Below are 25,307 nucleotides of genomic sequence, written 5' to 3' on the forward strand. Positions count from 1 at the left end.
TGTTTTTTCTGAAATTCCTCTAACATATGGTATGGCTATGGCATTATTATAATTTTTTTAGTTTTTGGTGGTATTTTTATGGAGGAACTTTTGAACTTTTTTTTTATTATAACCATTTTTTACAAATGTATGCTTAATGATTTCAAATTCTTTGTTTAGAGCTTGTTCATTCGAGCAGATAGTTAGTGCTCTGTGTTTGAAGGTGCTTATGTCACTTTTTTTGTGTTAGGTGGTGGTATGAATTTTCCCCCCCCCCCCACCCCCCCCCCCCCCCACCCCCCCCCCCCCCCACCCCCCCCCCCCCCCACCCCCCCCCCCCCCCACCCCCCCCCCCCCCCACCCCCCCCCCCCCCCACCCCCCCCCCCCCCCACCCCCCCCCCCCCCCACCCCCCCCCCCCCCCACCCCCCCCCCCCCCCACCCCCCCCCCCCCCCACCCCCCCCCCCCCCCACCCCCCCCCCCCCCCACCCCCCCCCCCCCCCACCCCCCCCCCCCCCCACCCCCCCCCCCCCCCACCCCCCCCCCCCCCCACCCCCCCCCCCCCCCACCCCCCCCCCCCCCCACCCCCCCCCCCCCCCACCCCCCCCCCCCCCCACCCCCCCCCCCCCCCACCCCCCCCCCCCCCCACCCCCCCCCCCCCCCACCCCCCCCCCCCCCCACCCCCCCCCCCCCCCACCCCCCCCCCCCCCCACCCCCCCCCCCCCCCACCCCCCCCCCCCCCCACCCCCCCCCCCCCCCACCCCCCAGGTTTTTTTTCCTCCCGTAAGTTCAGGTTTTTCATCCCGCATACAGACAAATCGGCCCTTCAGAACACATGCAATTTACAGACATAGAATACCAGTTGTGGTGGAGGTGGGCGGGAGATGGCGATGATGAAGATGATTCGTAGTAGAGGTTCGGTGTAGTGGTTGAGACAGTTGTAGGTGTCCTCCCGCGATGAGTCTTCGGACTCCATGGAGGTGTCAGGAATAATAATAATAACTATATACATACACAAAGTTCCCCTGAGAAAGCATTGCATTGGTTTCTGATGTTAAAACAGTAAATACATTCACTTCCCACAGGGTTAACTACATTAATATTTTGCAAAATATACATAGAAATAAACAAGATTATTTACAGTTCTCATGGGACTTGACCTAGGTAAAAAAATCGATGTGATGTGCTTTGGAATTTTTTAAGCTACATCGAGTTTTTACAGAATCTATTTAATGTCTCACAGCCATGAGGCCAAATGGCGAAGCCAGACTTTGGGCTTTAGGCTGGCCACTAGAGCTAGTTGCTTAAAGTTTTCCATGTAATATATGGCTATTGGGAGGGGGAATGGCAAGCCCATGGCCGTACCTTTCTTTTGTAGGTAAAAATTGATTTGCCACACAAAATACCCGGAGCAGAGTATGCGGGCAAAGAGGACCGTGATGTCAGGCAGAAATATATTCTGTAGGAGAATAACAGTATCATTGATTGGGACACTGGTGAAAAGGGCAGTTTTGTCAAAGCTGACTAACAAATCTTGATCATTGAGTGTGATATTTTTCATTTTGTTTATAAAATGTTGTGTATTTTTTTTTACGTAGGAGGGGGAATGACCTACCAACTTTTTGGGTGTAGCCGCTAATTTCTTGGCTAAATGGTAATTAGAGCTGTCCTTGAACTATCAGACATAGTGGTTTGTTTGTTTTGTGTATTTTTGGCAGGCCATAAAATCTGGGAGCACGGGCAGAATGAGGTATTAGTTTTTTTGGTTGTTTCATTTGGCCAAATGATCACAGATTTAATTAATTCTGTTGTTGTTCCTTTTGAATACATATCCGCAGCAGGTCTCCAAGGTTAACAGCTTCTAGTCGATAGTATAATGTAGGTAAGGGAAGTCGGCAATACGGATCCGTAACCTCAGGACAAGGATTGGCTCTGAGGACTGGACCAGTTGGGATGGGGTTCCAAAGCGGGTATAGCACTGCACCGGAACTGGGCGAAACTGTCCAGCGATAGAATGGTTGAGCCTGGACTAATGTTGGGCTTTTTCATGGAATGCCTCAGCTGCACGGCATGCCGGATGGCCCATCTATGCCGCAACTAACAGCGAACTCAGAACTGGCACAGACCAGGGGAATCTGACTGCCTAATTAAAACAAAGCATTGCGACGACCATTGAGAGGTGTTGATGCAATGTGATTTCTGCCCAGTCCTCTAAATGTCAAAGTGAAGAAATTCAATCAAGCGCAGGTAAATGAATGATAGGAGTAACTATGACTCTCCTTGAGGTAGACATGTTGGATGGAGCTCTGGTCCAGCTGGTAGTATGAACTTATGATTTCTTTCAGGAGCATATGTCATTAGAGGGAGCCTGTTGATAGTTTCTGAAAGCAAATTCCCAGTGAACTACTCTCATGATACCGGGTTCGGGTGGCCATTAAGGGGAACCCGAAGAGATATAAGAGCCTGGCTCCATTGCAAAGTCCGAGAAGGACTGGGCCTTCGTGCTGTTTTTAACACAGAGAATGGACATCCTACCCATGCACCTAGGCACACGTGCTCTATCGTAAAAAATTCGGCCAGCTTGATTCCATGAGAGGTGTGCTCCTTAATCCGACACCCTTCCCCAGCACAGTACTTGTTGAGAAACTTTCAAAGGAGCCAAGTGAGATGTCTGATTGGATTAAAGATGGTGAAGTTTGCAAATATGAAGTGCTCTGTGAGATAAAATGAATTATATATAAGCTCCTTATTAGGGGAAGTCTTTCAATCAGATTCTAGTATTAAGGCAGATTTAAGTTAGTATCTAAGTTAGTCTAAGATGGAGCAAGAAAAGCATGTGTTGGGTCAAATATTTATTCGAGTATCGTTAGATACGACAATGGAGAGGTATACTCCATTAACCCATCACCCTGCCCCAGCACAGTACTTGTTGAAAACCTTTCTCGGAGTGTCTAGCGATGCACATCTGATTGGATTTAAGTTGGTGGACTTGCTGAAAACGAATTACTCTGTATGAAATAAGAATAAGAGATCCTTGGATAGGAGTAAGTGAGCTCATAGCTCTAGATATAAGATAGTTTTAGGTTAGATATTAGCTAGCATGTAAGCTAGGTTAATGAGAAAGAGCAATTAATTTGGGAAAGAAGAATTATTTTCTGATAAGGTGCAAGTTCGACTGGCCACATCCATGGCAGGTGCCCTTCGTGGTGTTAGCGACAGCATGAAAAAACTGGCTTGATCTAAATCTATGCATTGTTTTGTGCTGGAGAGTATGGCTAATAGTCCATCATCATTATGCATATTGGCCTAGCATGGCCTGTTCCGGCCTTAGAAGTCATCATTGAATCTTTTAAAAGGACGTCCTGGTTTTCTTTTTCCTAATGACTTGTACTTTAAGGTATGTTTTGGAAATTTTTCTGTTTTCATTCTTTGAATGTGTTCCATCCATTTATGTTTATATTTTTTTAATTTTTTCTATTACTGATTCTTGGTTTAATTCTTTCATAATTTGTTGTAATAGATTTCACGGTATGATATGTACACAGATGGATAAGAAAATAACTATTTATTAACTTAAAAGTTAATATTTTGCTGGTATTATATCCAGCATCTTCAGAGCACATAACACAAAGTGTGTTACAAATGCAAGACAACCACAAATCAGTGTAACGGTGGGGCTAGTATAAGTAACTGCAGCGTGCAATACAAGACTAAATTCCTAATATGACGCCATTTAGGTTATATATATATATATATATATATATATATATAAAAAAAATTTTAAAAAAGTTCAAAGTTTTGAAATAGTAGTCCAAATGATAGTCTTAGAAAGTTTGAAAAAAATATAAAATGAAATAAAAAAAATAAAAGTAATAAATATTAATTTGGTCTTAGAATGACTGTCTCCCAAATCTTTGGTAGATTTATATAGCCATGCTTGTTAAGGTTTGGAGTATGTTTTAAGGCTTCTGTTGATTCCAGGAACAACCTCTCTGACTTGTAGAAGCTTCTGTGCATTACTTTTGTTTCTTTCCAATTGATCCTGTGTGCAAGGGTATCCAAAGCATGGTCTGCCAGACTCGATTTGCCATAACCAAAGTGTTGGATATATTTTTTGTGTTCACTGAGGCGGATGTCCACAGTTCTTCCTGTCTCTCCATAGTAGCTTGATGGCAAGAACAGGGCACTTCATAGACTCCTGGATGTGATAAAGGAGTGCATTTGTCATTATGTGAACGGATGAGAGCTGCTAATTTTACATAAGGTTTAAATACTGTGCGTAGTTGGTGTTTTTTAAACACCCTAGATATCTTTTCATATGTGCCTTTAATGTATGTCCACATTTCTTCCTGTCTGTCCCTAGTAGGCTTGATGGCAAGAACAGGGCACTTCATAGACTCCTGGATGTGATAAAGGAGTGTCATTATGTGAACGGATGAGAGCTGCAAATTTTACATAAGGTTTAAATACTGTGCGTAGTTGGTGTTTTTTAAGCACCCTAGATATCTTTTCATATGTGCCTTTAATGTATGGGATGGTGATAGTTTTGTTGTAGTCTTCTGTGGTAGATAGAGGGGATTTATGGGTAGCATTTAGTATGTTATCTATCTTATGGGGATTATAACCATTGATTAAGAAGGTGTGATGTAGGTGAGAAAGTTCAGCAGTGAAAGCAATGTCATTGGAACAGATTGCTCTAGCTCTATGGGTTAGTGTTTTTAAGATACCATATTGTTGAAAAGGGTGATGGTGTGATTGTTTGTGTAAGTATCTCCCTGTATGTGTGGGTTTTTCTATAAACCGAAAATGATAAGGAACCTTCTGGAAGAAGTGTGATCAGTGTGTCCAGGAAGGGCAGGCAGTCATTGGCTTCTAGTTCCATTGTAAAGTGGATTTTAGGGTGCTGGCTATTTAGATGCACTAAAAATGTATTCAATGTGTCTGGGCCATGTGGCCAAATAGCAAACACATCGTCAACATAGCGTAGCCAGAGACTAGGTTTTAGAGTGGCTGTGTTGATAGCTAATTTTTCCAGATGTTCTATGTAGAAGTTTGCTAAGGGGGGAGAAAAGGGTGAACCCATAGCTGTCCCATCTAAGTGTTTGTATCTTTTCCCTTTCCATGTAAAATAAGCTGCCTGTACTGTGAATTTAAATAGCTGAAATATATCTGGGGAAAACTGTGAATTTAGTAAGTTAAGTGTTTCAATCAGTGGTACATTAGTGAATAATGAGGTGATATCAAAACTCACCATTAGGTCTGTACTATTTAAGACGTGGTTTTCTAAAATACTTTTTAGGTAGATAGAATTTTTAATAAAAGAGGGAGAATTGTTTGTGTAAGTGGTTAGTAATTTTGCTAAATGTTTAGCTAGTTTATATGTAGGACTGTTTATACTATCTACAATAGGATGCAAAGACCTTATTTGTGTATTTTAGGAGCACCATATATTCTGGGTGTTTAAAGGTGCAAGGGTTTGATTTTTTTTGACAATTTGTTTTTGCCAGGAAGTGATTTTGTTCAGTAACTTGCACACCTTATTCTTCTGCGAGTTGATGGGATCTCGATCTATGATTTGATATGTAGACCGGTCTTGGAGCAGTGCATGCATTTTGCTTTCATATTCTGTTGTATCCATTACTACAGTGGTGTTTCCTTTATCTGATTTGGTTATTGTAATGTGGTTATTATTGCGTAGTTCTTTTAGAGCTATTATTTCTTTATGTGGGATATTATTTTTGGGAGGCTTAGAATGGATAAGGATATTGGCCACATATAACCTAATATTATTGGCTATAGCTGGAGGCAAGTGGTAAATCTCGCATTCAACAGAAGCCATTATTTTGGTTTTAGGCACATATTTAGGAGACAGCAAAATTTGTGTTCAAGACTTAATGTACCCGTGGCCTCTTTGGATAAGGTTGTCGATGATAGGTTCACAACGACGCCATCTTGATGAAATTGCAGCTGCTGCGTAACATCACGTTGCTGGAGGATTTCAAATTTTTTCCGGTGTCTGTTTTTAACTTTAGCAAATTCTTTATTGGCTGTCGAGTCAGAGATTCTATCCAAGATATCCCATAGCTGCGGGTTCAAAATGTCAGATAATATATCACGTAGTACACTGATGGAGGAATTTATTTTTGAAAGTTCTCGGCGAGTAGCGTATACCTGTTCTCGTAATAGTGCTAAACTCGCTCTTTTATAAACACGTTGGGCTTTGGCCGAGTGAAACATGTTCCTAATTTTTATACAGTTTGGTATCAAATTGGTATCTCGGCACCTTTTTAAGAAGGCTAACCTGTTCAGTTGCCACGCCAATTTTACTTTCCACTTACCGTATTGTCATGCCTTATGTTCAATGTTATCTCCGTGAAGAATTACACGTGGATAGGCTTATGTGTTCGTCAGACATGTTGTAATAGATTTCATGTTATGATATGAACACAGATGGATAAGAAAATAACTATTTATTAACTAAAAAGCTAATATTTCGTTGGTATCATATCCAGCATCTTCAGAGCACACAACACAAAGTTTGTTACAAATGCAAGACAACCACAATCCGGTGTAACAGTGGGGCTAATATAAGTAATTGCAGCGTGCAACACAAGACTAAAGTCCTAATACGGCGCCATCTAGGTTTAAAAAAAAAAAAAAAAAACAGTTCAAAGTTTTGAAATAGTACTCCAAATGATAGTCTTAAACTTATGGTGATAGTCTTAAACTATCACCATAACTATCACTATCACCATACATTAAAGGCACATCTGAAAAGATACCTACGATGCTTAAAAAACACCAACTACGCACAGTATTTAAACCGTATGTAAAATTAGCAACTCTCATCCATTATGTAAAAATTAGTTATGTAAATCCGTTATGTAAAAAAACCCTTACGTAAAATTAGCAACTCTCATCTCATCTCATCTAAGGAGAAATGCACTCCTTTATCACATCCAGGAGTCTATGAAGTGCCCTATTCTTGCTGTCAAGCCTACTACGGACAGACAGGAAGAACTGTGGACATCCGCCTCAATGAACACAAAAAATATATCCGACACTTTTGCTATGGCAGGTCGGATCTGGCAGACCATGCTTTGGATACCTATGGACACAGGATCAATTGGAAAGAAACAAAAGTAATGCACAGAAGCTTCTACAAGTAGGAGAGTTTGTTCCTGGAATCAACAGAAGCCTTAAAACATACTCCAAACTTTAACAAGTATGGCTGTATAAATCTACCAAAGATTTGGGAGACAGTCATCCTAAGACCAAATTAATATTTATTACTTTTATTTTTTTTTATTTTATTTTATATTTTTTTCAAACTTTCAAAGACTATCATTTGGACTACTATTTCAAAACTTTGAACTTTTTTTTTTTAACCTAGATGGCGCCATATTAGGACTTTAGTCTTGTGTTGCACGCTGCAATTACTTATACTAGCCCCACTGTTACACCGGATTGTGGTTGTCTTGCATCTGTAACAAACTTTGTGTTGTGTCGTGTGCTCTGAAGAGGTATAATACCAGCGAAATATTAGCTTTTAAGTTAATAAATAGTTATTTTCTTATCCATCTGTGTTCATATCATACTGTGAAATCTATTATAACATGTCTGACGACGACATAAGTCTTTCATAATTTCTTTGTTTCTTTTGTGATCAAATAGAGTATACTTTGCAGTTTTTCTCATAAACTTCATTTCTGCTGTTATTAATCTTCGTTTGTCTTTTTGTTTTATTGTCCAGATTTCACTTCCATACAATAAGACTGGTAGGGCTAATGTATCGTATACTTTTAGTCTGGTTTGTTTTTGAACTAGGTTTGGTTTAAATATAGAGTTAATTACATATGTTATTTTTAAATATTTTGCAATTTTTAGGTTTATATCTTTTTCATTTTCATATGTGATCATGCATCTTAGGTAGTTAATGAATTCACCTGTTCTAAGATCTTAATAAATTTAGTTTAATCCTTTATCCAAGTGTGAGCAAACAAAGTGTGCACCTGAAAGTATCTTCAGGACTGGGGTAAGATAGTACAACACTGGGCAACTCGTAGCAAAGGTGGACCACGCTAACATCTTGTTATCTATTACTATTTTTGTTCTTATTGGATCTTGTCCTCTAAAGGCCATAGTTTTTGATTTTTCTGTTGATATTATCATATCATAATCTTTGGCTATCTCATTTAGATCTAAAATAGCTTTCTGTAAGTAATCTTCAGAATTTGTAATTATTATTTGGTCGTCAGCAAAAAGGACAGCGTTTAAGTTCACGATACGAGAATACTTGATGGAAATTTTTATTCCATTTTATTATTATTTCATTTAGGTAAATATTAAAGAGAGTTGCTGAGAGGGAGCATCTCTCGTATATGATAGCTCATGTATTTAATCTTATTTCTATTTGATTATTTTCATATATACTTATGATAGCTTTCAGTATATTATTTGATATTTGTCTTTCTTTTAATATGTTAAAAAAAATGCTTCTTTTAACTTTGTCAAATGCTTTTTCAAAGTCAATAAATGCAATATGTGTTTCTAAATTGTATTCTCTTCTTTTCTCTATTATTAATTTTAGGCAAAAGGCTAGGTCTATACATGATCATCCTTTTCTAAATCCATTCTGTACTTCTAAAATAAGTTTTCGGAATATTTCATTAGTTTGCTATTTAAAATTCTGCTATATATTTTGTAACAGGAATTTAGTATACCTCTATAGTTTTTAGGGTCATCTCTATCACATGATCATCCTTTTCTAAATCCATTCTGTACTTCTAAAATAAGTTTTCGGAATATTTCATTAGTTTGCTATTTAAAATTCTGCTATATATTTTGTAACAGGAATTTAGTATACCTTTATAGTTTTTAGGGTCATCTCTATCACCTTTTTTAAAGACAGGAATCATAATAGCTTTTTTCCATTCTATTGGAGGTTACCAGTTGTATAAATTTTATGTAAAAATAATAGGAGTCTTTCTTTGAATCTTGTTCCTGCATTCTTGTAGAAAAGCTTATACGTTGGCAACACATGACTATTAAATTATTTAATGAATTCACAATGTATACTGGAATATTAATTAAAAGAAACTTTAATAAATACTTCGTATATTTCGGCAACATCATATTGCCATCTTCATGGGAACATACAAATACGACACGTGCATGCAGGCACTACAAAAAGCAAATAAGGCAGAAGATAAGAAACTATTGTTGTTCCTAAAGTACTAATGGTGCCCCCTGGCAGGCTATATTGGGTTGTCTTGGCCATTGGGTTCTAATGATGTAAGTCTCCCAAATTTAGGGCAGTCTCATTCACCCAAATTTGTTGAGGTCTGGAATGTTTTTTTAGAGCTGAGGCAGATTCTATGAATAATCTTTCGTACTTAAACTTGCTGCAGTGTATTACTTTGGCTTTCTTCCAATGTATTCTGTGGCAGATATCCAGAGCATGGTCTGCAAGACCAGAGTAGCTGGACTGGTGAAACTGGATGTAGTCTTTGTGTTCCAAAATCCTGATATTCGCTGTCCTGCCTGTTTGGCCAAAGTAGGACAGTTTACAGCTGCAAGGGATCTGGTATGTGATGTTGCTGAAATATAGGAAGTATTTATTAAAGTTTCTTTTAATTAATATTCCAGTATACGTTGTGAATTCCTTAAATAATTTAATAGTCACTTGTTCCTGCATATTTATATATATCTGAACCTAGCTTATCTTCTCCAGGTGATTTTCCATTTCTTGTTTCTTTCAGGCTGATTTCTAATTCTTCTTTAGTTATTTCCTTTTCATTAAATGTTTGCCAGTTGTCTTTTTTAAAATATTTATCTGTCCACAATTCTGTGTAGAAATTTAGAAATTCTTATTTCAATTCGGTGTTTAATTTTATGTTTTATTTAGTATCTAAGTCTAATATCTAAGGCTGATGGTCATACTGTAGTAAATGCATGAAATGAATGACTTTAGGCTCGTACCACAGGACATTAAGGACTGAGCGCCTTTAGATTCTTAATGCGAGACAGGAGCACATTGCCAAGAGAATCCAACATTCTAATTAAGATTTCAGGTTAGTTTTACCCTACTGATGACTAGTCGTTGCAATAGTAATCATGCTCAGTACGAGAGGAACTGCAGGTTCGGACATTTAGAACAAGTGCTTGGTCGGGTGACCAGTGGTGCAAAGCTACCATCTGTGGGATTATGACTGAATGCCTCTAAGTCAGAATCCCATCTAGCCACTGCAACGATACTGTTCATGCCTCACGCGTTGAAAGGCAGCGCTAGCAAGAGTTGCTTTCACACTACTGTTATGGTGCAATCGCTCTTTGCGATGAGGCCACTAGAACAGAAGCATCAAGGCAGCCATTGAGACTATGTGACAGCTGCTTCCTATGCCGCACCATTCAGGTGTGATGTATGGGTACCAAATTGTCTGCAGACAACCTAATTACTGGTCTGGGTGTTGTACTTAGAAGAGCAGCCACCATACTGTGATCTATTGAGACTCACCCAGAGGTTTACAAAATCCAACGTACATGTAACCTACCCTACATACGAGAAACAGGATGCACTATCCTAATCAGAAAAGAATTGTTTAAGTAGTGTAAGTTAAGGCAACTCCACTTCTGGTCTTGTTCTTATAAGCTCACTGGTAAATTTTCGAAACTTGGCATTTTTTCTACATGTAAACGCTTTAAGATATAAATACATATCTATATCTACATGTAAATACATGTATCTATGCTTTAAGATATACTTGAAACCATAGCATCTTCTATTTTGATATGATAAAACTACCATTTAACTTCATGGAGAACATTGTTGTATTTAAAAAACATTCCAGCATAAAAATCGGAAAAAAATTAGTGCAATATTTTTTTTTACAATATTTGGGATAAACCTTAATGTAGGAAAATCAATTTTTTTACGTTTTTGGTTCTAAATAGCACAAACCTAGTTTTTTCATAAATATTTCCAACTTCTGAATAAAACACTTTCAAGAAATATACTGGTGGCTAGTGCTACAAGAAATATTCAGAAAAATTGTACTGTTTGCACTAATTTATATCAGTTATAAGTTTACTCATTAAATGAGTAAACTTATAACTGACCCCCAAAAAAATACTAAAACCAGTAAACCACAACCCCCCTACCCAATAAAGATTACACCAAATCTATCACCATCCCCTACATCCAGGGCACCTCTGAGAAAATAACCAATATCCTCGAAAAATATAACCTGACTTCGTGTTATAGACCATATAAAAAGTTGGCATCCCTTATCCACTCTACTAAAGACCAACCACTTTCCCTAGACCTATCTGGTGTATACCAGGTGTCTTGCAGCTGCAAATTGTCCTACTTTGGCCAAACAGGCAGGACAGTAAATATCAGGATTTCAGAACACAAAGACTACATCCGGTTTCACCAGTACAGCCACTCTGGGCTGGCAGACCATGCCTTAGATACCCACCATAGAATTCGTTGGAAGAAAACTAAAATAATACACTGCAGCAAGTTTAAGTATGAAAAATTATTCAAGGAATCATCAGCAGCTCTAAAAAACATTCCAAATCTCAACAAATTTGGGTGCATGAAACTACCCCAAATTTGGGAGACTTACATTATGAGAACTTCAGCCCAACGGCCAAGACAACCAAATTAGCCGCCAGAGGGCACCATTAGGACTTTAGGAACAATATTAGTTTCTTTCCTTCTTCCTCATTTGCTTTTGTTAGTGCCTGCATGCACATACCATATTTTTATGATCCTGAAGATGGCAACGTGACGTTGCCGAAATATTGAAGTTATTCATTAAAGTTACCTTTAATTAATATCCTTTATATGCGTTGTTAATTCCGTAAGCTAATTACCAGTTATGTATGACCAACGTATAAGCCTTGCTACTATAATTAATTTCAGGCTTACCTCTCTTGCAATTTATTTGTCAATGCTTCCTGCACTGCAATGCTTCCTGCACTGCATCTTACTAGATTTGATCTTATAAACTGTCTGTTGTCTGTATACAGAACTGACGAACGGTGTTGACAATAACAAAATAAATCTCCTTAAACAGCCAATTCATCCAAACAAATCAAACCAAACACAATACTCCACACTTACCAGAATCCCTACAAAAAAAAAAAAAAAAAAAAAAAAAAATCATTTCCACATCCACTTTACAAACATCTGCGGTGTTTGTAAAGTGTTTGTAAATTCAACATGAACGGTGTTGAGAATAACAAAATAAATCTCCTTAAACAGCCAATTCATCCAAAACAAATCAAACCAAACACAATACTCCACACTAACAAGAATCCCTACAAAAAAAAAAAAAATCATTTACACATCCACTTTACAAATCTGCGGCATAAATTGCAACATAAATTCACATTCATTACCACTTACACACAACAAACCAGACCTCCTCCTCTTAACAAAAACCCAAAATTGCAGCTACATCAACCATGGTACACCTCCAGTGCCTAAATTATACTCTTCATATTTCATTTTGCCACAAAGGTGGCACCTGTGCCTTTGTACATTGTGACACTGTCTGACAGAGAATGCTAATTTAAGAATCCACTGTTCTTAATCTCCTCTGGCTGAATGCCCCACTTAGTAACATTCATCTGTTGCATTTACCAGTCACCAAACTCTGAAAACCACAAAGACCTCTTCATTTTTCTCTTCATGAAACTTGACCATCTATAATCCAGCTATCCAAACAATGAAGTCATCATCCTAAGTGACATGAATGTCCACAACTCCATCTGGCTCCTCCTCCAACATTATTGATCAAGATGGATGTAATGCAGAATTTTTTGCTATAAGCAATGATCTAATACAAAGCATGCAGCTACCTATCTGAATTCCAGATAATTCCCTCCACTTTCCTAATACTCTTGATCCCTTTTTAACTAGTTCTCTGTCCAGACACACTGTAGAGGTCACCTCACTTCTCAGCAACTCAGACAACAATCCTGTGCAAATTTCCAGTCTCACAGAACATCCCCCCCTCCTCTGAACACGCCCAATCTCATGTCCTCTGGCACTACAAAGTGGGATGATCTCCAGAACTACTACTACTCTTCTTTCTTATGCCATGACTATTGCTTCCACTCTTCTTACTCAGACACGTGCACTGAGCGAGACTGTAGATGATTACTGTATTCACGGTAATCATCTACAGTGGCATGAAGGCATTCTTTCTTTCCATCAAAATTCCCATTCACTTTAAAAATATTGGTTCAACAGAAGATACATGACAGCATTCAAAGAAAAAAACTCAGCTTACAGCAGGTGGGATGCATCAAGAACCTAAGCTTCATACTCAGCCTATGTAGAAGCACGTAATAAATATAAATCAACTATCAGCAAATCCAAATCCAACATCATAAAGGCCAATAGGAGAACACTCATCTCTTGTCTAAATTGTAGCCAAGACTTCTGGTCCTTCACAAACGCCATCGGATGCAACATCTGCTTGCCTGTGCTCCCACCTCTCCCAAATCCAGATGGCACCACTATTAAAGCACCCAAAGAAAAAGCCAGACTCCTAGCATCACTCTTTAACTCTAACTCCTGAGTAGACAGCAAAGACAAATCATCTCTTTTCATATCAGCAACTGAGCATCGTATGCTTCCCGTGGCCTTTCGGTAGAAAGTCGTAAGAATACTGACGAGACCTCAATAAAGGTCGAAACTGGTCTGGGTAGTGGCCCTTCCCTTAATGCATAGCATTATACATGTCTTCAAGGAGATGTGCTTTGCATTATGGGAGATACTGAGACAAGGAGTGATGAGAGCTTTGTCCACCTTTACCACGAGTTGCCTCAGTCCTGAAGATAATTCAGGCGCAAACTTTGTTTGCTTACATTTGGATAAAGGATTAAACTAAATTTATTATATTCTAACCAAATGGGAAAAAACTTCCAACCAGCTACAAAGTTGTCTGTCCTTATTCGTCTCTTGAATATTCTATACTCAGTTGATACAAGTCAATTTTGTGGAAGCTAACATACATCCAGCTCATTCCAAAAAAGGACACATAACCCTCCATCCAACTATCACAACCAGCTGCTATCACCTCAATCTGCTCCAATATAAAGGAGAAAGTTATCAATGGTTAACTTCTTCATTACCCAGAAGCTCACCAGTTAATCACAACCACAGTACAGATTCTGCCAATCATCCAGATCCATGGCTGATATATCTTAGTCTACATTACTCACCATTAAACATAAGATGTGGAAAGGTTCAGAGAAATGTGTGCTGTCGCCCTTGACATTTCCGGTGAGTTTCAATTCAATGGCATCAAAGTCTACCTTGCAAACTGCTTTTCTTTGGTCTACCTTCCACCCTGTGTAACTGGATAGCCAGGTTTCTCTCTGGTCATTCACTGCATGTCATGGTGGATGGCACCTCCTCTTAAAGCTTTGTCATAAATGCAGGAATGCCTCAGGGCTCCGTTGTCTTATCTACTCTCCTTCTCTTATATACTATACTACATACTTATATCCTATCTGCAGCTTTGCTGACTGAAGTACTCTTTGTTAATCCTACACCTTTGACAAACCATGTAGTACCCAGACATCCCTTACTTCAAAATCATCTGCAACCAGTGCCTTACACACTAATTTCCATACCATTCTTCAGTGGGACAAGGATAACTAGCGATCTTAAATGCTTCCAAAATGCATTCCTGCCTTTTCTCTCACAAAATGGACCTCAAAGTCACCTTCTTTCATCCTCAGTAATACACATATCACCAGACAGGATGAACTATCTTTCCTTCTACTAACATTTGCCTTCAACCTCCATTGGCACAATCACATCACACCAATATCATCCCCAAGCTTCTAAAAACTAGACATTCTTTTCCATCCAAGAAGCTAGTTTAACCCACACACAGCTACTAACCCTGTACAAATCCCAAATCTGCTCACCCTTAGAATAATGTTCACACGTTTGGGATGGTGCACCTAAAAACCTCCTTAAAAGTTCTTGATGCCATCTAGAGAAAAAGAATTCAGCTTATATATGATTCTTCCCTTGCAGGCTCACTTCAACCTCTATCTCCCAGACACGGTGCTTCAAGCTCTATGTCTCTTCTACAAGTACTTTCACGATCACTGTTCCAGAGAACTGGAGCAGTGACAGTGAAAGATTCCTCCACTTGCTGTTAGACTTGTTAAAACAAGAGAAGCAGCTGTCCAACATCCCTTTATAGTGCAACTGCAAATTCATCAAACCTGCTTCTTCTATCCTCATTTATTCCATCTACCTTGGTCCTCTGGAACAGCCTTCCCCCATGATAACTTCCCAACAATTTCAACCAACAGCTTTTTAAGAATATTAATAACTTTCTTCTTTCTCAACCCTTGAGTGTTGCTATATGCACATTATGCATGTAGTTTGCAAGTGCTGAAAGCAGTAAGTTATTTACAGATAGATTAAAGGTTTATGCGCTGTTCAAGTTGTAACAGTATTTATGGCTAGACTAGGCAAGTTATAATGTAACCTTAATCATGTAGTACTATTATATTATCCTGTACACCCCTACAAGATACATATCTATAAACATATTGATATTGATGAATACTAGATTGTTACATTAAGACAAAAATAGCTGGGAAATTGTAGGAAAGTAACAAGGATTTATCTGAATTTATGCTTGGTACATGCAGAAAAAAAACATATGATTGAGTGCCAAAAGGAAAGTATTCAAAATGCTAAAAATATGTTGTGCAAATGGGATATTATACAGAGCAATATATAACCTTTGTTCAATTTGTAAGTCTGGAGTTAAAATTAGAGGATGATGATTTTGTGTAAATATAGAGCAAGGGTATACTCTCACCAGAGAAAGAGAGTGAGGATGTTATTCATCCTGCCTCCCTTTGTGTGTGTGTGTGTGCATGCGTGCATGCACTTGTGAACTCTGTTCACAGAAAAATGAAAGAAAATACCATTTTTAAGCCACCTCAAGTTTCCAGTAAGGTAGGATTTGAGCTAGCAACCTGATGGTTTGAAATCGGAAATAACATCCACTCAGTCAAAAGAGCCATCAATGTGTATTACATTATGAAGGAAAGTGACATTAAACCTGAGATGAAAATCGACTATATTAAATTCTGCATTTTATAATGCAGATGATGTTATTTTTCTAAACACATCCACTAAAAGTCTTCAGACTTTTAAATCACACTGAATAATTAAAGTGCACAATCTGGTATGAAAATCAGCAAAAAGGAAAAGTAACGAAACTTATTTTAGGCAAGGAACATAGAAAACATTAACTGCATTCTCTGTCATTCTATGTCACAAATCATTGTGAAAGCCTTGACTGTAATAGATGATTTTCATTAGCATGAGGCAACTAAAGTAAGTTGCCAAAGAATGGCATGGTGTGAAATAAGTTCAGACAGAACAAGGTCCTATGATATAAAATATATAAAAATAATGGAATGAAAACTAATATAAACAAATTTCCTGCATATCTTTGAAGGATAGTTGGCTATCTGCAAGGGGCAAATTCATTCTCATTGCAAACCTGAAATTACTTTACCTGAAATTAATAAGTCAAAGTTACATAAACTTAAGAATTCTGCTCTTTCTCTACAGCAAAATTTATCTGTATAATGGTAACGGTATATAACGGATTTCAAACATTTGAGAGTGCCATTAAAAAAAGAGCAATTATTTCTACCATGCTAAATTTCACTCACCTATCCTGTTTAAAATAGGATGAATATAATCCAGCTTTAAGATATTTCTTTTTAGGCAAACGTGGTTCTTTTTTCCTAAGCTTTCTTATTTCTCCGGATGCAGCACTTCGACCAACAGATGGTTCAGTGACCATAATGACTTGAGGATAGCTATAATATAAAATCTTTTATAAAGAATCTAATATATGATAATGAAGAACTTAAAATTACTTTGACTCAGTTTACTTCAAGGGACTTCTAACCTAGCGAAGTATCAATTTGTCATATTTTAAAAAATATGACAAATTTAAAACTTCACTTTATTAATATAATCAATCAAGAAGGAAATGAAATGTTCACTAGCCTATTCCAGCTTAGCATTAGAAGCCTTTCACAGTCCACAGCATGTCATAAAATATCACCTAGAAAAATACTTTACAGAATTTACTCTTTTTCAAAACAGAGTGGTTAGCCCTCGTTTTTTTTTTCCCCGATGCAGACAAGTGTAATGTACACATAGTATATCAAAATGTTAAATTAGAACGAACAGTCCACTATGTGGACTGTTCATTTGACTAAGAAGTGGGAGGATAAAAAAAAAGGAATTATCGAAATGGAAAACACAGAGCTATTAATAAATTATTACAAAAAATCCTTTAATGCTTTTTATTTTCTTATAGGGAGTAGGTGAGGTCATTTTAGCCCTATCAAGCTTTTATAGACAGAGGAGGTCATTCAATCTCCATGTAGTCAATCAGAGATAGCTGGTCCAAGACCAATGTTCCATCTAAGCTGTGTGCACATGTTTTACAACTAGTGCACAAAGCAAAAAATATGTGCACACTAGACTTTCAAGATGAAATTAAAATTTATCAATTAAAGAAGTTCCACCTAAACTTCTTTTAGTTGGAAATTTATAGAGCACCTATAAATTTTTTAAAAAATATGGTAACTCGGCAACGCACAAGCCTATAACCTTGCATTTTTTATTACATTCTCGAATCTAGCGATCTAGCGATTTGGCATCGAATCTAGCGATTTGATGCCAAAGTGAAAGGGGTGTGGCTTAAATGTGTAATTTTTAAGTAGCATATAGAATGACATGCGGTTTGTTAACATCTCAGGCCTGACTCATGGAAAATTCCCAAATATGATTGGCTGATCAAATTAGTTCAAGATCATGATGAATTAAAACAATGGTTTCAACATTTTAATATAAAAATAATTAAATACTTTTAAAAACTTAAATTAGAGTACAATTAAAAATATTGTAGCGTTTCAAAATTCTCTCATTTTTAAAAGGAATTTTAAAACAGTAGACTAAATAATAACATTCGTGTACACGCATTGAGATACAACCAAGTTAATTAAATCTAGCCTCTAGGCATATCTTTTAGCTCTTGTTGCCCTCAGCAATGTTTAGTGTTGGTTCAGCTTTGTCTCACACAACTTACTTGATGGTAATAATACACACACACTTAGAATCCTATCTAGTACAGTCAGTATCGTATTGGCCTCGCATTCGTGAAGTCCCCGGATCGAGTCCTGCCCAAGGCTTATGAATCGTGATTTCCAACTTTACTGGGGAGGCTACTGCCGTGTGTGGGAACATGGTGGGGAGTTGGGGTGACCTGGCTGATGTCCCATTGACACCAGAAGGTAAAGAGTGAACTGAAATCTTTTAACTTTTTTGCTTAAATGATCAGTATGGTGACTCATATGGGTGCGCACATACTTTTCAAAAGAAGGCAAATTTTGCACACATGCAAATTTCTGCGCACACTCACAGCAAACAATTAGAGGGAACATTGTCCAAGACTATCACTAATTTTAAGCAGCATCTGATGAAGAGGCAGCAAACACATGGTGACATCTCACAACCCATAATTCTAACATAAACTGAAATCATGTGGGTTCTACGGTCAATTTTCTTGAGTTTATGGAATTAAACAACCTACTTGCCTGTGCCAGAGATCAACTCACTCAGAAACTGGTCGAAGAAAGATTTAGAAAAACTCCCTCTAGTTGACAACTAGAATCAAACTTAGGTCTTTTCTTTGGCATCCTCGTGCTGTGCATTGTGCATGCAAATACTACTTCCACTGAGATACTCAGGCTCAAGATTTTCAAGAACTGTAATATATACTAATGATTTCACTATATATATATATATATTACACTGTATTGATTTCACTGTACACACACACACCATAAGAATAAACTTTAAAGAAGAATATTCCTTCATAAAGATTTGATACAGCCATACCTCGACTCCTATATACAGATTTCGTTGCCTGAATTTCTTAAAAATGAGGTCACCCCCCCTCCACTTACTGGGGGGGGAATCCGGAAGCAAGAAACCAAGTTGGTGACAACTCTGTGAAATGCTCACTATCATTAATATAAATGGATCTATGGAAAGTGTGTGGGTTTTATCGCAAAATTCAACTGATAGGATTGATGTGAAAAAAATAAGAAAAAAAAGAGAGGGAATATGGCAGAAATTATAAATATAGTAAAAATTTTTCAACTACAAGAATGGAACAAACAAGGAATCAACCTTAGAAGATGTGTAAGAGTGGCTTAGCAAAAAGATAAGGACTAATTTTTAGCTAGGAGAGTGGTGAATGAATGGAATGGTTTGCCAGAGTGCTTTGTACATCCTGAAGATTTTGCTGATAAACATGGTAAGTACTTATTATAATCTCTATCATTAATTAAAAATTCTGTGAATAAACCACACCTACAGTTAAGAGGAAAGGCTCAGATTAATATCAAACTTTCCATAAATATCTAAGATAAATTATCATAAGTCCGTCATGAGCTTTGCAGACAAAATTTTGAAACACTATCCTGCAATAGAAAGATACTATACAAATAAATAACGGAAAAACTCACGTAGAAATATTATTTAATAGTATAATTTTCACCTGTGTGTCACAGGCATCTTCAGTACAATTAGGCACAAAAATTTTTGTGCCTAATTGTACTGAAGATGCCTGTGACACACAGGCGAAAATTATACTATTAAATAATATTTCTACGTGAGTTTTTCCGTTATTTATTTGTATAGTTATGTCTACTCACGGTTTACCTCTTTTAAAACTTAAATAGAAAGATACGATAATTAATTAGTGAGGATTTATATATACACAATGATTGCATGAAGACTAATAAAGGTAAGAATTACACATAATATATACATGAGAAAAAATAAATGTTCAATATTGGACTCTGAGTGGGCATACTAGTGACAAGCAATAAAAAGGAAAAAAAAAACTTATTAAAACTTGTATTGATTTGTAGAAATTTTTGCCTATGATTTACATGCATTTTCAGTACAAAAAACAGCAACTGAACAATGACAGAAAATTCTAAAAATAACCATCTTATTAGCTAATGTAAGACAATTAAAGCAGTCAATATTTTCCTAACTGAAAAAATAAATAAAATAATAATCACACACATTTATATATATATATATATATATATATATATATATACACATATATATTTATTTGAGATATGCAGATCATATAACCCTCATAGTAGAAACTAAGGAAGATCAGGAAGAACAGGATTAGCTGTTTCTATTGGTTAAGACAGAAAGTAACAAAGCCAGGATTAATTTAAACATCAGCAAAACAAAAGTGATGGCTTCTGGCAATTTAAATGAATTTATAATAGAGGGGGGTAAAACAGAAATCATTGAAAGTGATGATTTACTGGGGTCCAGAATCAGAAATGATAGTAAATGTGATGATGAAATTAAAAGGATAGTCAGGGGGGGGGGGGTAAGCACTGTCAAACCCGACAAAAATCATGAAAGACAAAGGTGTGAATAAGGCTACGAAAATTATAATTCTCAAAGCAATGTTATTTCCAGTTGTGATGAATGGATGTGAAAGATGGGGTTATTAAGAAAGACAGAAAATGAATTGATTCATTTGAATTATTGGTGTGAGGAGATATAAAGAATCCCATGGACTGCAAGAATGACCAATAAGATTTTAGAGAATATAAAGACAGAATGCTCCATGGAGGCAATAATCAGTAAACAGAAGTTGATGTGCTTTGGCCATATTATGCAAGCTAATGAATCATTGGAGAAGGCAAGGGAAATGATTCATTTGAATTATGGGCGTGGAGGAGATATTAAGAATCGCATGGACCACATGGATTGAGAAGAGAGGAAGACAACAGAAGAGTTGGATGGACAACATAAAAGAAATTACCAACATGAACTAACAATTACTGAAAAAAAGGACATAAGGCTGAGTGGAAAGGAGGGCCTTTGTCACAGGGTCACCAAGAGTCGAAAACGGCTGAATGGCACATAATAACAACATGTGTGTGTGTGTGTGTGTATGTACACACACACACACACACATATATATATATATATATATATTAAATAAGAAATTCTAAAATTTGCCATCTTAGTAGCTATAATGTAAGACAACTAAAGTAGTGAACATTTTCCTGACTTGCAAAAATAATCAAATCAAATTAAATTTAAAAAAACCTTTTTTTTTCCCCAGGTAAAAATAAACAAAATAACTATACAGTAAACCCTTGCCGAATGCGGAAAGGGTTACGTCATTAATACATTGCGGGAACGGAAAAATCGCGTTCGCAAAGTTAACTTTCTATGGAAACAAATGTGTTAAGTATAGTTCAAATTAAGAAAATATGTATGTATAATTTAAACTAACCTAAATATTGTTGTAATTAAAAGGGAAAAATGAAACATATCTTAATTGAAAGGATTTTTATTACTGCTTAATAAGTAGCTACATGTTACAATTATTTTTTTAAAAAGCTAGTGATTTTTGCTTGGGACAATGACTGACGCAACTCTTTAAAAGTTTCGCGGTAATAAGCGCAGAGTTTTTCAATGCCTTTCATAAAGTGTCCTCTTCTTTCTTCATTTGGATCAATCTCCATTGCAAAATCAGACAGTTCCTGTGCCTTTCTTAACAATTCGTTTAACTTCTTGTAAGTTAAAGGTGCTTTATCTTCTTCTTCACTATCGCTGCTTTCACTGTCGGCTGGTGTTACAAGATCAACCAATTCTTCATTCGTCATTCTCGATTAATTCTTTGACTTCTCCTTCTTCCATATCTGAAAATCCTTCGCTGCCAATTGCATTTGCAATTTGTAAGATTTCTTTGGCTTCATTTTCAATCGATGGAAATCTTTTAAAATTGTTGAAAACTTCTAGCCAGAGCTGATGCCAGCAAGCATTCAATGTTGATGAATTCACTTGTTCCCATGCGAATTTAATCATTTCTATGCTGGCTTATGTTGAATCGCTTCCAAAATGCCATTAGCGTGTCGTGCTTTCCTTCATCTAGCGCTTTATTTGCAGAGGTGTAAACATGCCTGACATAATAGGCTTTGAATGTTTTTATGATCCCTTCATCCATTGGTTGGATTAAGGAAGTGGTGTTAGGTGGAAGGAATAAAACCTCTACATTTGGATGCAATGCTGTGAGGGCTTCAGCATTGTGTCCTGGAGCATTTTCGAGAATTAGGAGAACTTTAAAGCACAGGTTTTGCTGTTCTAAGTAATGTTTGACTTCTTTAACGAATGATTTTTCAAACCAGTTATTAAAGAGGGCTTTTGTTATCCAAGCTTTTCTATTCCACTTTCACACAATGGGCAAATGCTCAAAATTTTTTCCCTGCAATGCAACGAAGCATTTTAGATGGATAAATGAGCTGAGGCTTGCACTTGAAGTTGCCTGATACATTTCCACAAAAAGCAAAGTGAGTCTATACTTAAAAGCTATAAAACCTGGGGCAACCTTTTGTGTCTTTGTGATGTAGGTTCGTTGTCCCATTTGCTTATAAAATAGGCCCGTCTCATCCGCATTGAAAACTTGTTGTGGAACGTAACCCCTCTCTTCAATGAATTTCAAAAATTTCGATTTGAATTTCTCTGCTGCTTCTTTATCTGCAGAGCCAGCTTTTCCCTGAAGCTTAACATTGTGCAAATTAAAACGAAGCTTAAAGTTTTCAAGCCAACCTTTGCTTGCTTGAAAGTCAATTTTCTCTGATGATTGGCCATCTTTATTTAAAACGAAAGAAAACAAATCTAAAGCTTTGTTTCGAATAGCAACACCATCCACAACTGAGCCTTTTTTGTTTACCTGATTGTCAATCCAAGCTATTAATATTTTTTCCATCTTTTCCAATTGCGGAATTCTTCTTGAAACTTGAGCAACCTTTGTGGAAGTATCACCTGAAGCTTTGACACTAGACCAAATCTTTTCTTCATTCTCTCGTATTGTTCTTATGCTCGATTCTTTTATAGCTAGTTCTCTTGCAAGTGATAAAACACGTGTACCATTTTTCAACTTATCTAAAATTTAAATTTTCTGAGATAATGCAAAACTTTGCATCTTTTTGCTGCTTTATCATCTTCATTCTTCCTCTTAGATAACATATTGAATTTCTGAAATTAAAAGATATATAAATGCAAAAGGAGAGGAGGATAAACACCTAAATACGTGATTACAGCTCTGCTAACGTGAGTGAAATTATCACAACTTGGCCTGGGTCACTCAGCTAGCGGGCAGCTCTAAGCAGGGTTGCCGACCAATGCTCTGCAGCATACCACGTATGAATGAAATTCTAGCATTGGACAAATTAAATGGAAACAATTAAGATAACGTGTATGTGCAAAATCGTGTTCTGCAAATCCGTGCTCAGCAAGGGTTTACTGTATATATACACAGTCATCCCTCACTTATGTCCATTCAAGTTACGTCCATGATCCCATAAGGGAATAAATAACATTTAGACTATCCTTTCGAACAAAACACAAACGAGCATAAAGTAAAAAATTTTCTATTCAGCAACAATGTATCATGCACAGTGACAACGGCACATTCAGTGGCAAGTTCAGTCGGCACGTGTCTTCAACAGTTCCTCTGTTGATTTTGTGTTTGAGAAATAAGTTATTTCTGTGTTTATCGTTAAATATTTCGCGATATTTTGTGCAATACAGCCCCCTACATGCCCAATCAAAAAACCTAGCGAAGAATCACAGAAAAAGAGGTGAGCAATTGATCTTGAAATGAAGTTGCAAGTTATAGAGCAATGTAAAGCTGGTAAGCCCGTCAATGTGATCACAGATGACTTCGGATCTCATTCTACGGTAATGGCCATTTTGAAAAATAAGGATAAAATTGAAGAGGCTGTTGAAAGGAACTGCTTCCATTAAATCAACAATAGTGATGAAGCAACGACAAGGTCCTATCGGTGATATAGAAAAGCTCCTTGCATCATGGACAGAGGATCTGAACCAAAAGCACACACACCTTACCACTATTACCATAACCACTAAGGCACTGTCTCTTCAACATGTTAAAGGAGAAAGCAGGGCCCGATTACAACTACGAATTCAACACTTCTTCCAGTTGATTCATGAGATTCAAGCAGAGTTTTGCACTGCATAATGTGAAAATGTATGGTGAATCTGCAAGTGCTGATGAGAAGCCTGCTAAGGACTTTGTGGAGAAATTGGAAAAAATTATTTGCCACAGCAAATATTTAATATGGATGAGACTGTTAATAATTATAATTTTTTTTTATATAGAGGATATTATCATAATATTAATCCTATCGGCTGCGCCATTGTTTAAATACAGGATTTTTATTTATTTTATTTAATCTCTATTTCTAACAATTATTTTTAATTTTTGAGTGCTTTTATTATTATTTAATATGCACAAGGGTTCACTCCGATTGGCGCAATGACCTATTTTTTACTATTGCTTTCAGAATCCAAATAAATCAATGACTCAAGACCAAAATACAAAATAAACACATTTAATTAAACAAAAACAATATATATACTCAAACAATATTACATAACTAACTACAACTTTAATTGAATCCAAGGCATTTTAAAAATAAACTTACACTTAAGATTAGACTAAACACTTTGTTTGCAAAATGACAAAATGTTCACAGTCAGTTTCTCTCTCTCTGTCAAGGCCCTTTTCCAAAGATATATGACTTTATTCTTCATTTTCAAAGGATCCTTTCTCATCACTCATGTAGCACACATTAATTCTTCCTAACTCAATCTGTCTAGCAGAAATAATAGTTAGATCCTGCGTCCTTAAGACAGATGAAACTTCCTAATCAGTTTTCTCGAACATTCCTTTAGAACATAAATAGCAATTTCTTATTTTATCCACTAATGCTTATTGACAGTCTTAACTCTTCCATTTTAAAAGAATTCACAGTTCTACGATTCCCTTTTCGGAACCTACTATAAATCTTCCAATTAACGTTTCCTCCAATATTCCTTTTAAAACGATGTATAGCAATATTTTCTTTTATTTATCAATACTTATTCCACTTTGAAACTTCGTAGTTCCACGATTCCTTTTTCGGAATATACTATTAATTTTCTTCCAACTGTCATATAAAAAAAAAAATCAATTTCCTCCGAATCTAAATATCTTCCGGCCTGTGTTCTTATTTCCTCCCGAACGTTCTCTTGTTTACTCTCCGGTTGCTTCAATACCGAACTTGTCAGCTATCAATCACATATCAAACTTCTTGGCGAGCAAGCGCACTCTGAAAGTGGCAAG

The 25,307-nt window shown here is 36.9% G+C and overlaps 1 protein-coding gene across 1 annotated transcript in view; it reads right to left on the reverse strand.

The window, feature by feature from the left end:
• Nucleotides 1-25,307, reverse strand: part of ash1 (histone-lysine N-methyltransferase ash1) — a 585,771-nt gene that overhangs the window by 479,395 nt on the left and 81,069 nt on the right. The window contains exon 4 of the mRNA XM_090395574.1: nucleotides 16,717-16,866. Within this exon, the coding sequence (XP_090251700.1) occupies nucleotides 16,717-16,866 (150 nt within the window). The remainder of the gene's footprint in view (nucleotides 1-16,716; nucleotides 16,867-25,307) is intronic.

This window comes from Typopeltis vanoorti, chromosome 7 (assembly GCF_054136105.1).
Source record: "Typopeltis vanoorti isolate ZY-2024b chromosome 7, IOZ_Tvanoo_1.0, whole genome shotgun sequence".
NCBI classification, from domain to species: Eukaryota; Metazoa; Arthropoda; class Arachnida; order Uropygi; family Thelyphonidae; genus Typopeltis; species Typopeltis vanoorti.